The sequence below is a fragment of the Melopsittacus undulatus genome, chromosome 3 (assembly GCF_012275295.1).
Source record: "Melopsittacus undulatus isolate bMelUnd1 chromosome 3, bMelUnd1.mat.Z, whole genome shotgun sequence".
Classification (NCBI taxonomy): Eukaryota; Metazoa; Chordata; class Aves; order Psittaciformes; family Psittaculidae; genus Melopsittacus; species Melopsittacus undulatus.
The window spans coordinates 113,827,137-113,840,715 of NC_047529.1; the positions used below are offsets into that span (position 1 = coordinate 113,827,137).

Below are 13,579 nucleotides of genomic sequence, written 5' to 3' on the forward strand. Positions count from 1 at the left end.
TTTGATAAAAAACAAAGCAAAGCTCCTAGATTGGAGTCCACATGCTAAAGAATCCTCATCATGTAGTTACTATGATCAAGATCCCTGGCCTCAGGAAAAAGCCATAACTTTAGGTCACGTCTATAGGGAATTATCCTCCAAATAGAGAAATACTTTCTGTAAGTCTATTTCCCAGAAAAAAGTGGTAGCAAAGAAGAACTGTCTGACCTTTAGGGGGAAAGGGGATATGCGTTAAGTCCAATGGCAAGGATTCAGGACAATGTTGAGTTGAAACGTTGCTTGAAAGAGCGTTTGGCAGTGATTAAAGTTGTGTGCTGTGAAACAGTGTTGGTATGAATCATCCTGTTTCCAGAGCTGCCTAAAAGAAAAAAGGAATCAAACCATACTTGCAGAGAGTTGTCTGGGAATGTGTTTGTTAAAATGGTTTCTTAGGTAGTGTGTGTTCTTAACAGTGAAAAGGAATTAGTGATGTTCATAGACGGGATGTCTGTATCCTATGCTGTGCTATCTAGAGTCATCCTGAGAAATAAAGGGGGTGTGCTACACTGTTGCTTTTGACTTGTTGAGTTGCATTTCTAGGAATGGGACAATGCCAGGGAAGGTGTGAAATGAGAGCTGGCAATCTCTTTGGTAACCTTCATGGTTATCCCTATCTAGTTAATGAAGTGGGACCGCTGAGCTGACTTGTCCATCTTGACCAGGAGCTGACTGAGGTTGCTCCTCACTCTAGCCATTTAATTCACCTCATATAGTGCAAAGCATATGTCTATATGCCATTTGTGCTTACAGTGAAGAGCAGCCATGTCCTACAAGGTTTTGCTGTTGGGCATGAGGATTGATTGAGAATCAGAATGAAAGCAAGAGAAAGTATAAAGGGGCAAGGTATACCAGCAGAAGTGATTAAGGCACTGTGATCTGCACAGGTTATAAATATTTAGGATCAAACTGTGCCATAGTGTTTATGATAGCGCAGAGTCTTTAATGTTGGAAGCACAGGACCAAAGTCTGTGCTGTGATAAATGCTGTTGCCAACAAGAGCCAGCAAATTTGACCCCTTTGGTTCTAAGATAAATACTTTCCATGTCTTCTGGGACACTCAGGCTTCTTACCAACTCGGAGAACAACCACAAAGGCAAAGTGACAGCAAGCTGTGACTTGAGAAAGCACACTTAAGTCCTCCAAATAAGAATTCCCTAGATTTTGTAATGTGTGCTGTTGAGACCTTGTAACCAGGGTAACCGAGCAGGTATATAACTATAGAGAGCTTCCTAGTGCTTCCTAGCATGTAGCTATACAGAACTTTAGTTCTTCCTAACCATGGCCACTTATACGTGGAAATATCCCCCTCGAAGTTCATGTTCAGCATACTTGTATTTATTAAGCAATAATTTTTATTAGAAATAATTAGAATATGCTATGTATAGGGTATCTATTCATTCAGTAACACAGTCAGCAACTCTGACAGTGCCAACCAGTTAGTGTTGTAAAGGTGCACAGGAAAGAGAGGGAGGAGAGTAAAGTTTGAAGAGAGGGAAGGAGAAATACCTCAAATGAGTCTCTTGGTTAGAAGCAGAACACCTTCCCTTTCCTTCCTTCTAATTTAGTGATAAATCATGCTTATTGCAACTTTATTACAATTCAGGGTAGTTTATTTTTATTATATTTATTAATTATATTTATTATATATTTGTTATGGGAAAATTATATATTTATTATATTATCATATTTATTATATGAGGTGAAGTAACCTCACATTCAAGCAAGCAAACAACAATAAAGTCTGTGTTCTTGGCTCAAGTATAGTTGCATATAGAGTATAAGAGTCTTAATTAGTCACTATCAAATGGGAAGACTATAGAGTGCATTCGGCAGTATTTATTTATCATACCCAATATTTTGCACATTATGCAAGCAAGATGAAAATGTCTTGTTACATAAATATACACAAAAGATTGACTGTAGAGCTATACTTTCCAATTCAGGAATTAATAATCTATAATCACCTCCTTTTAAGAGTGGTCTTGTTGCCATTAAAGCCAAGGGGCATTTTGCTGTTAACTTCAGTGGCAAGCTGAATGTCACCATCTGGACCTGCCACTTGGTAGCACTTAGCAGAAGCTCGCCAAGCCTTCTATGTGAATCATATTTCACAGGTGTCTTGGCAATTGGAAAACATGTTTTGTTTTCCATTGGATTCATCACTGCCTTTCCCCCTTTTCCACCCAGAGATAAGGGATATAATTGGAGCCTATTTCATTGAGATGTTACTAGTTCCGTAAAGATACAGACAACGTATGATTAAAAACAACCAAGAGAGAAGAGTGAGAAGTTCACTCTGAAGGCAGAACCTTAAATGCAGCATTGATACTAACATGCTCGTAACTGCTGACTTTGTTAATTTACGAGATTACCCCACAGAGAGATTCTGCTGTACTTTATTATATCAGAACATGACATGCTTTGGATAACAATAATAAAAAAGATTAAAGCAGTAAAAAGCTTCTTTGTAATGTAACAGGCGCCTACACTGTGACTCTTATTGATGAGCTGACGATTAGGAAGCAGTGTAATTATGTTTCACAAACAGAGCAGAACAGTCCAGTCACTAAAACACTCTGAAATGAAAGCCTTTTGATTTTGTTCCACCAGAAGTATTTAATCAATAAAAGTAATGTTCTACTTTGTCTAAATAAATTAAATAAAGGTTGATTAAATACTCTTAGGAAGAAAACAGACTCAGAGATAGAAGGATAAACACAGCAACAATTATCTGCAAAACAGTTGGATTTCAGGGGCCTGGATTTGTACATTTATACGGTGGCAATGCAGGGGAGACTGACAATAAGTAGTTTCTTTTTAAGGCCACATTGACAGGAAGCTTTTCTGTATAAAGACTGCAGAATTGAGATTCCAGCCCTACCGAGTCAAACCACATGATTTTTAGGGTGTTAGTTTGATGGTGTAAAACCTGTTTAAAAGGAAAGATTGCCAATGTGGTCAAAGGTTTAGTTGAGCCAGTTCCCACTTTTGCTACTCAATATACCTACCTCTGCTCACAAATACAAATTCTTCTTAGTATGAGTACTGCTTGCGTATTCCAACCCTGATGATATTGCCATTGATCAACAGTATTTTTCCCCAAGTGACGCATTGTCACAGTCAGGACATCATAAAACTTCCCATCTCAGAATTCCAAAGCTCCGGACAGGAAGCTCAGTGTCTTCAAATATTACAAAATAGTTGAAAAAAACATTTCAAGTTAAAGAAACCATTAAAAAGAGACATAAATGTATATAAAATGTAGATTATTACCTTTATTTCTATAAAATATAAATTTATATAGTTATTAAATATAATTATAAAATATTTATATTTATATCTATATTTATATAAAGTATTGATTTGTATATAATATAGTTTTATATATTTATATAAAATATAGATTTACAACATAAGACTTTAATTTTTGAGTGTAGCTTTTAAATCATTCTGACTCTTGGGCTTATCCAGCACCTAAATAATTGCCTGAATAAATTTGCCTTCTTACAGATCAACTTGGGAGCCCAAATTAAGGTGCATGCACTTACTTCTAGAACAGGGACTCTCAGGAAACATGCAATCAGCAGGCATTATTCTGGGGGGCAGTTGGGATCCTATCTTAGATGTTTTAAATCCCACCCTCTGCTCTCAAGACTCAGGCTATCTCAGGAATTCAAATGGCAGAACTCAAACTCCCAACTTTGAGTGGAAACCGCACATGAACAGCCCCTTTGATACTCAAGATGGCTGAATTTTCCCAAAGTTAAGCATCCTTGATGACAAATGTGATATGCAAAACTGCACCAATTGAAACTCAGAAGCGGGTTTATTTAAAAGACGTGTTACTTATCATATGTTCCTGCCCTGCTGAGTTATTTATATCTCTATGCTTCCTTTTCTCAGTGTGTACAAAAGGTCAAGTAGTGACAGGCCAGTACCGTATGCTTGCCAAGCACGGTGGATACGTATGGCTGGAGACTCAAGGAACAGTGATTTACAACACGCGCAACCTACAGCCTCAGTGTATCGTCTGTGTCAACTATGTGCTGAGGTAAGCTGTACGGGCCCGAAAAACCACGTATGGAATCACGTGCAGGAAGAACTGCAATGATCAGGAGAACTTTTGAAGGGTCTGTTTATTCAGTGTTGTTATTCTGAAATCAGTTTAGCCACATTGGCTCAGTCTTGTTTACTGATGTTAGACATCAATGAAAAATGTGGCATGTCTGTTGTCATGCACGCTGCTGAAATACGCCACAGACCTTCTCTTGCTGTGCTAGTATGAAAGTATAAAGCCTGGGCTGAAGATTGTGTTGTGTAACAGAACTGCTAGTGTGTTCTGGTTTCTAATGCCAGAGAGAGAAAATTAAGTAGTAAATACATCTTATATTCCTAGGAGAAACTGTTTACCACCTCAAAAATCAGGACCAGTCGGAAGTTGTGCCTCTTTTGCCAAACTCAAGTATTTTTGGTCCTAGATGGGGCCAAAATAGGAAATACTTTGAGCGGCAGCCTGGGTCATTATAGCCTCTGCTACACCCCTTTAAAAAGCAGTGCAACAAAGCCCCGAGTATTCCCACAGAACTACTGACCGCAATCTCTGCATCACCCGAGAGGGTGGCTCTCAGCAACGCTGGAACTGTGCCTCGCCTGCCGGGAGCCTGGCATGGCACCCAGAGAGGCCAAAATGCTTGTAACGGGCCCCAGCTTTAGGAGCATGTTCTGCCTACGTTACTCACATTTGGAGTGCAAAATGCCTAAAACCTATTTTCTTGCCAGTGAAATTGAGAAGAACGATGTTGTGTTCTCCATGGACCAAACGGAATCGCTCTTCAAGCCTCACCTGCTGACGATGAACACCGCCTACGAGAGCGGCATCCCCGCAACAGAGAAGAGCGACTTCTTGTTTACTAAGCTAAAGGAGGAACCGGAGGAACTGGCTCAGCTGGCACCAACACCCGGCGATGCCATTATTTCCTTGGATTTTGGTTAGTATTTGTATAAATAATTTTTGTAGAACAAAGAGCCATGTGTGAGCCTACATTTATAGAAACTTTATAATGACAAGGTCTGTTTGCTGTGTGCACAGACTGGGAGTAGTGTCTATAAGAGCCCACATGCTCACACCAGTGGAAAATTTCTGTGAATGAGAGCAGATTCAGGCTTTCTTGCTGACTAAACAACACGCATTAAGTCTATGCCAACTTATTGTCATGGCAACTCGGAGCAGTGTTTACTTTTAATGAATAGCCGCAATTATATCATAACACAGACAAGCTAAAAGCATTCATTAATATTGTTAAAACTCCATCCAGGGACACAGAAGTTTGAGGAAGTGCCTGCCTTCCCCACTGCTGTATTGACACCAAACAAAGCATGGCCAGTGGAAGTGAAAAGCCACACTGCTCAAGGTGAAACACTGACGATACCATCCTTTACAATGCCTCAGATTGCCCCTGGCAACAGTACTCCAAGTGCAAGCAGTAACAGTAGCTGTTCCACGGTAAGAGGAGCTATAGAAATAAATGCATGTTATATTGTGTATATAAGTCCCATCAGTATATGTGGATGATGTTTTCATCTTAGCAGGTCTGTCTCATTGCTTATTAACAAGGATCTATATCCTTCCTGTACTGTGTATATCTTAAGCACCTGAAGCAAAAACATAGGATGGGAACTATATCCTGCCTTTACATTGCAATCCTCTTTTTCTTTCAGCTGTTCCTCAGTAATTACTGTAACATACAACAACATGCTACTTTTCACGAGTTAGCCTTGAACAGAAAGCTATTGTAAAATAATGTTGTTGTCAGCATCACTGTCCCAGACCCCTTCTCTTTCTGTTTAACTAGAAGCTTTAGTCTTTAGAGAGCTTACCCAGCTCAGGCTTTTGGGAGCAGCTCTATTGCGTTCCCCACTGAAAGAATGAACATGTTTTCAAGGCACTGCCCCCGAGATCTGGAGCCGCTCTTAGCAGGCCTTTACTAAAGGATGTCCAATGATAAGAAAGGCGTCGAGGTGTTGCTGAGCATCTCCCTGCTTGCAGAAGTGTTTAATAGCGTACATTTCATGTTTCTGGTCTGAGTTGCCAAAACCAAACCAAATCATTTAAACTAAGAAGACAACTAGGTTCCTATATTGGGTGCCTGTGTTTTGTAGCAACCAGAATTGTGTTGGAGAAAAGCATATGACAGAAGCAGACAGTTTTAGGTTCTGAGGGCACTATGTATACAGTCTGGCCATTTGCTTTTCATAGGGAAGATCCATTACTGAACAGCACAGTATAAAGAGCATGATGCTAAACCAATACTATGGTTGTCTTGCTGCTTATAGCAAATTCTTATCTCTGTGCAGCCAAGCAGCCCAGGAGATTATTACAGTTCTGTGGATGAAGATCTAAAGATTGAAGTGATTGAAAAACTTTTTGCCATGGACACAGAATCGAAAAGCCAGTGCACCTCCCAGGTAAGGTGTTAATGTCTCTTCCAGCAGCCATAAAGATCAGTCCTCTGCTAGTAGGTGGTACAGATACAGTGATATTACATGCTAACTGCATTTGCACATATACATCGAAGCTTTGATGAACAACACTAAAATCCATTCACTTTCAAAAGCTGGGGTATAAATTCCTGTCCCTAACTCTGAAGCAAGTGGTTTAGGCTGTCACTGTGGTGGCACTGATAAAGCTCTCTGCTATTTTGTTTTTCCTCCTGAGAATCTGGAAGCATCTGTAGACTGGATAAGGAAAACGAGCAGCAAGGATTTCTTTTAACCTAGCCTAATGGCGAGGGTACCAAGTAAACATCCTTTCTAGAGCAAAATATAAATAAACAAATTCTTGCAAAACGTTAAAATGAGAAAGGAATGTCCCTCCCTAGCACGTATCTGCTTTAACTACAACATGCAAACTGGCATTTTGGATATATTGTGCTTGTTTCACCTCTTGGAAGATTTCAGAGTATGTAAAGCAAGGTATGGTCTTCATCTCCTGTGTTCTAATCAGGGTGTAAGTGTGGAAATTCCCTCTACAAATGAATCAATCCGCTATTATAACATTGCATCAAGTGTGAGCTATTGAATGAAAGGTGTAGGCCTGATTTGGCCCATCTAACTTTAGATACTTAATTGAAATGCCTTTGTTAAGAGCTTATACTTTGTTTATAAGCAAACTGGCTGGCAGCTCAGACCTTATACTCTTCTCTTTCTATTGATCCTATGGAAAGTTTGGGGTGCTGGGGCCCGAATGAGGTGCCTCCATTTGTCAGTGCAATTGCCAGACTTAGGTAGGCTGCAGTCCATGTCCTGACAAAGTTTCATCTAAGTCTGGACATAAACAGCAATGAAAGCTGTTTCAGTAATAGAAAGAGTGGACAGAGGGGGGGGAAATGTGGATCATGATTTAACTGAGCTCAAGACTTGACCTTGCAAACTTCAGTTTTGTCAGGTTCAGCATCTGCTGGCTCACGTGTGTCCTACCTCATGGACAGCTTTGGTGGGAAAAATGAGCATTAAAACATACACCTGTTGTGAGCTGACTGGTGAGCCAACACTGAGTTCCCTCTCTGTTCAGCTCTGTTCAAAGGCCAAGAGGAATGCATTTAAATATGACTAGCTCTCCAGGGGGAAAAATACACAGATTTAAGTGCAATGGCACTTTCCGACTAAGCTTTTTAAAAACATTTGCATTTTTAGATGCATTTTTTCCTGTAGCTGGGTTATGAGGAAGCTGTTTTCTATTTTATCATGAAAAAGCCTGAGGTTGAACTGCACATCACACGTTGTAGAGTCTAGGCAGACAAATTGTTCAATACATACCAAAACACAAGATCTACTTCAGATCCCACTGGTGTCGCAGGCTTGCATGCAAGATGCTTTAGCAAATACTGCCTAGCCGGGAGGGGTTTCTTCTTCAGGTTGTTGTCCTTGCTACTGATGCCATGATGAGCACATATACTAGTCATAGATTTAAGACATGTTCAAGGAGGAGTTGGACAGGTTCATATGGGTAAATTTGGCACTGTTTTTTCTGCTTCACATCTACGTGTATTCCTCACCCCACTACCTGCCACAGCTATTATAAACTTCTGTGAACTTTATTTTTATGCAGACTGACTTCAATGAACTGGACCTTGAAACCTTGGCTCCTTACATTCCTATGGATGGAGAAGATTTCCAGCTCAGCCCAATCTGCCAAGAAGACCGTCCTCTTTCTGAAAGTGCACAAAATACCCAGCAGAGTCTAAGTAGCATGAGTACCATCTTCCAACCCCTCGCTTCTGCTTCACAGAATCAGTTTCTCCCAGAGAAATACTGTCCACAGCTATCAAATAAAAAAGTGAGTCCTGGTCGTGGGTCCCTGTCATCAATGTTCTTCAACAATATGAGCAGGTCCTCGCTGCCACCGTACCATGACCAAGCCAGCACTCCCTTGTCTTCGATGGGAGGAAGACCAAACACACAATGGCCACCTGATCCTCCATTAGAATACATCCCTTCTAAATGGAGACTCATGGATAAATACTCAGGATCCCTATCAAGTTCCCCCTCAGGACCACCAATACCTTCTCCGAATATGCCCATATATAAAAAAAGGTATGAATTTCTGTGGTATATCTATTTTACTAAGAAAAGGTGTTGTTTTGGGGGGGGAAATGAGAGGGATCATAATCTTGAATAATTCTTTTTCTCAGCTCAGCTGGAATAGTTGTTTTGCTAGGCATCAGACTGTGCATCAGGGGAGGTTAGTGTGGTGCTCTCCCAGTAGCAGTCAGTCTGGTGGAAGCAGAAGCAGGCTTTCATTGCCTGTAAGGACATACAGATGAACTTTCTGCTGGGCAAGCGAGCATTACCCCGGTAGTTTTGCACAACTTCCTTCACTTTATGCATTTTAAGAGAGGTACTGAAAACGCTTTACTAGTCCAGCAGCAAGCTCTGCAACTCATGCGTACTTTCTTACCTTGCCTAATTTTTTTTGCCAAAATAGAGGAGAGATGATGGTACACTTAGTGTTTGTTTATGGAAATGCTCCAACTAAGATTTAAAATGACAGGCTTTTTTTTCTACAGCCCTTCCTTACCTTGTACTGTTCACCTGCATAAGAAAGTGAACAAGATGAGATGTAGATCAGAGGCCACAGTCTTCCAGAAGCTTCCTATGATAGCTGGTGGTTTCTCTGTAGCTCTTGGGTCCTCAGTGTGGAAAGAGGCAGGAAGTACGTGAAATGGCAGTCATCATTTTAAAACGTGAAGCTGTGCAATTTGCCTAGTTTGCATTCTGGGATGTGTCAAAAAGCACCTTAAATGTCTTTAAAGGAAAGAATTTCTAGAAGGGAACAAGATAGTACAGATTTGCCTCCCTTGCTCACTCACCCAGAGATCTTTTCTCCACAGGCCTTTGGATGCTTTTGGGCAACAAGGCATAGATGTAAACCCCGCAAGAATTGCTCTGGCTAACAGTCTGAAATTGAAGCGGCAACTGGATTACGAAGAACAAGCGTTACAACAGCTGAGTGGGGTAATAAGAAATACATCTCCTTCACAAGCTTTGGACTCACCTTAGTCACTGGTGTTGATTATTTGGTTTGCTTTTCTTCATGTTCTAGGGAGATCCATCTGTCATCAATTCATCTCACCTAATGTGGAAGAGAATGAAATTTCTGAAGGGGGAAAACTGTTCCTTGGTTACAGAAAAGAAATCTCTCAGCACAAGTGTTCTTACCGGTAAGACAAAAGAAAGAGGTTTTGCAATGTATCACTAGAGTTTAATAACTTAAGGTACATTTGATAAATACCAGGTAGATGGTTTCATGTATGTTCATATCATTGCTTCAGATGTAACAGAGATTTGCTTAATGGAGATGAGCTGGCTTCATGCTGATTGGAGATGCAGACATCTCAGAGCTAAAATTGATACTTTCTCTATACGACATTGCGTTTCTTTACGCATGCGTATCTCGTATAGTAGCTCTATTATGCTATTGTACAGCTAGTGCTGTTTGTGGACTTCCTTTGTGAGAAGCTGTAGGTATGCCCACACTGTGTGACCATCACAGCAAGGATCACTTTGCTGTGAATTGATATTATCTATTAATTATTACACTGGCCTAACTTTTTTCTTTCCCCCCTATTGTGTAAATCAGATGAATTTGTCTGTAATTCGAGGGGCCTGAGCCAACCAATGAATCAACTACAGCAGCAGCAACAGCAGCAACCAACCTGTGGCAGTCCTGGCGAGAATTTGAAAGCGGGAGCATTTCCCCCTCCGTTTTACAGTTCCCATTGTCAGGACTATGCTGTCCAGCCAGCTCATAAAGTGTCAGGTAAGAGCTGTCAAATACAGAAGTTGGAAAATGTTAGTACTTGGTTCCAATGCTGATTTCATGGAAAAATACACTTAAAGAATTACGGAGGAGGCTGATAAACCGAGCACCAAATACGCATTGTTACATAGCAAGAGAAAATAGTTCTGTTCTTAAGTGTGAATCTTTAATGATTACATTTGTAATATATGAGGAAAAGACATTTTTGTGCTTCATTTCAGTTAAACTTAACTTTTTACCCTCAGGGTTGAGTCATCCTCCATCCATGCTCTTATCTTGTGATACAATTAATTAAACTGTACTAAACAACTTCACTGCAGCATTGATACAGAAGTTTTATAGATTACAGTCTTGACAGCCTTACAAAAGTTAAAATAAGTAGTTCAAGGGGACATATATGTCCCTTTTAATATATAAGGTCAGTGAGTGTCAATTTATAAACTGTCTTTACTTCATCTGCACCAATATAATTTTTCCCAGAACCATGTAAATTGAGGGTAGAAGTGAAAACCTGCACGTGTCTGTGTGACATGCTTGCAACAGTTTAAGGCATAGCCATGCATGGGTTTGCTCTGAAACATGTAAGTGCTGGTGGTTCGAGGCATATTGATATATAAACGAAGTGAAATAAGAACCGGTATAAGCAGAAGAAGGATGAGAAGAACCAAGTTCTCTCTGTTCTCAGCACCACACTCTAATCTCTTCCAGGTATGACCAGTCGTCTGCTGGGGCCTTCTTTCGAACCCTACTTGTTGCCTGAGTTGACAAGGTATGACTGTGAGGTGAACGTCCCTGTTTTGGGCAGCTCGACGCTTCTGCAGGGCAGTGAACTGCTCAGAGCGCTGGACCAGGCAACCTGAGCGATCCCGCAATATTCCGTGGCCTATACTGTTCAAAACAGCTTCAGTTTTTAAATATATTTTTGCAAGTAGACAATTTCTAATGCAAATACACTTTTACAGGATTTTTCTTAGGTATTGAACCTATCCACGTTACCAAATAGTGGCCTTTTGAAGTTACTCACTTTATTATTCATATCCAAGAAATACATCTACTGTATTTTCTCTATTGCAATTCAAGTGCTGTTTAGAGAGTTTGATTACCTTCCCCTCGTCTCATTACCTGTAATTTATATGCTGAAATTTCCTGCAAATTTCACGCTAATAAAAAGCTGTGGTGTCAATGCCTCATCCCGCGATGTACTTTGGCTGCAGCAGTGCAAAGATTCCTTTTTATTGCCAAAGATGAACCAAACCAATTTGATCTCCGACCGCAGCTTTTTGTTGATCTGCCAAATTGGAGTCTTTCTGTTTTCCAGCATTTATTGTATTGTAACTTTAATAACTTTTGGAAAAGCATACTAAGGAAAAATCCCATCCTTCCTCCTTCTCCCCCTTCCTTTCATTTTTATACTTTTTGTTGAAAGAAATGTGAATGGTGAACTGCAATGTTTGTGGGTATCTGTGAAAGTTGCACGTTGTAAGGTTTTTTTTCCTCTGAAGCAAGCCACATTCTCAGCTGCCTTAACCTGGCTTTGCTCTACAGTCAAGGGCGTCCTACAGATTTACCCCAGTGGAGGATTTAGACCTGTGATTTCATTTTTTGGGGGTTTTCTGCTTTGTTCTGTGTTGTTTCCTTTTCTTTTTAATGTCTCTCTGGGTCAGTTATTGATCATCTCTTGGTACTTTTGCTATATCTAGGATATTTTAAGAGCTGTTTCCGATAAAACTAGTAGTATTTGGCGTAGTTGATATTTTGGGAATATGACCGGCAGCCAGTACTAACACCTCTGATTAATGTTACACTTCTACCATCTAATATGCTAGCTAGCAATATAATTGCAGCATCCAATCATTAAAATTAAGTAATATTTCCCAGGCTATTAGGCTAACTCAGTTATAGATAGACAAAAAGAATTAAGGATTGTATAGTGAGATGAATAGCTGGCAGGCAGGTTTGTATCATTTTCACTTGCCTTACATTAATCAGTAGTTGAAATATCATTAAAAGGTAGCCAGACATTTCTGAGCTCTTTTCTAAGTACCAGTTGTTGTTATGCATGTATTTAAAAATGGCTTTTAATGCATTCAATGGAATTTTGCAGTTCTGACTTTAAAATGCATACAGACCTAGATTTATGTTGGCATATACCATCTTGTTTCCTCCACTGGTATAAATCTTTGTAGCTTCATAGAAGAAAATGGAGCAGCGTCAATGTACAAAAGGTAGAAATCTGGCCTAGAACCATAGAACAAAGATATATATTCTTTTGAGACTTCTGAAGCCTGGTTTATGAAATTGCTTTATATCATGCACTGACACTTGCAGAGAGGGAGCCTTGGGTTCATAGAGCACTTCAGAGTTCACCAAGTCTTAACCACACATACTTAGAAAAGCTTAAAGTCTTTTGCTATTGGTACCTAATGTAAAGAAATCTGATAGTCCTTATTGTAGGCAATGTTTTGAGAGTTTATTACCAAAAATAATCTGCTCCTAAAGTGATGTTATTACCATGTGGAAGAATATATTGTAGGATTTAAAACCTGATTGTAATTGGCAAGCCAGCTTTGACAAAGTTGTAGCAGACTTAATGCTTCGAGGATTAAAGACACTTGAATCCTCCTCTTCTGTTTCTTATTTGTGTAGTTTCAGCATTAAAAATGTTATACCCTAACAGTTTACTAAAACACTCTGAAAAAAATATTCCATGTCTTAATATTAATCATACTTTTTATCATAATTATTTCATAATCTCTATATTGCTGAATTCTTATTGACAATATTATAACTGTATGGGAACTTTAACTTGATAAGGAAATGTATTTTGACACTGATACCTTATTAAAGTATACTGATCCTAAATTCTTTGTGATGACTCGTTTGCTATGAATTTGTTACCTGTTGTATCATTGTAAAACAAAAGTATTTATTAAATTATTTATAGAAAATGAAGGTTTGCATTGATCTTTGCAGAATGAGCAAAAGAAACCCATTTTTGAAGAGTTTACACAGCTTTCCTCAAATGGAGAATAAATGCTCTGCAGGTCACCCTTCTGAACTGCATCCCTGCGATCTCACTAACTACACTGTTTGCATTCTAGGCGGACAAACACGTCGGGACACCTTCTTTCTTCTTCTTGTTCTTCTTGTTCTTCTTGTTCTTCTTGTTCTTCTTGTTCTTCTTGTTCTTCTTGTTCTTCTTCTTGTTCTTCTTCTTCTTGT

At 39.5% G+C, this 13,579-nt stretch overlaps 1 protein-coding gene across 1 annotated transcript in view; it reads left to right on the forward strand.

The window, feature by feature from the left end:
- Positions 1–13,306, forward strand: part of EPAS1 (endothelial PAS domain protein 1) — a 74,045-nt gene extending 60,739 nt beyond the window's left edge. The window contains exons 8-16 of the mRNA XM_034060448.1: positions 3,943–4,090; positions 4,819–5,027; positions 5,355–5,542; positions 6,394–6,504; positions 8,147–8,631; positions 9,429–9,552; positions 9,641–9,758; positions 10,178–10,357; positions 11,066–13,306. Coding sequence (XP_033916339.1) covers positions 3,943–4,090; positions 4,819–5,027; positions 5,355–5,542; positions 6,394–6,504; positions 8,147–8,631; positions 9,429–9,552; positions 9,641–9,758; positions 10,178–10,357; positions 11,066–11,217 — 1,715 coding nt within the window. The 3' untranslated portion in view covers positions 11,218–13,306. The remainder of the gene's footprint in view (positions 1–3,942; positions 4,091–4,818; positions 5,028–5,354; positions 5,543–6,393; positions 6,505–8,146; positions 8,632–9,428; positions 9,553–9,640; positions 9,759–10,177; positions 10,358–11,065) is intronic.
- Positions 13,307–13,579: the final 273 nt, after the last annotated feature.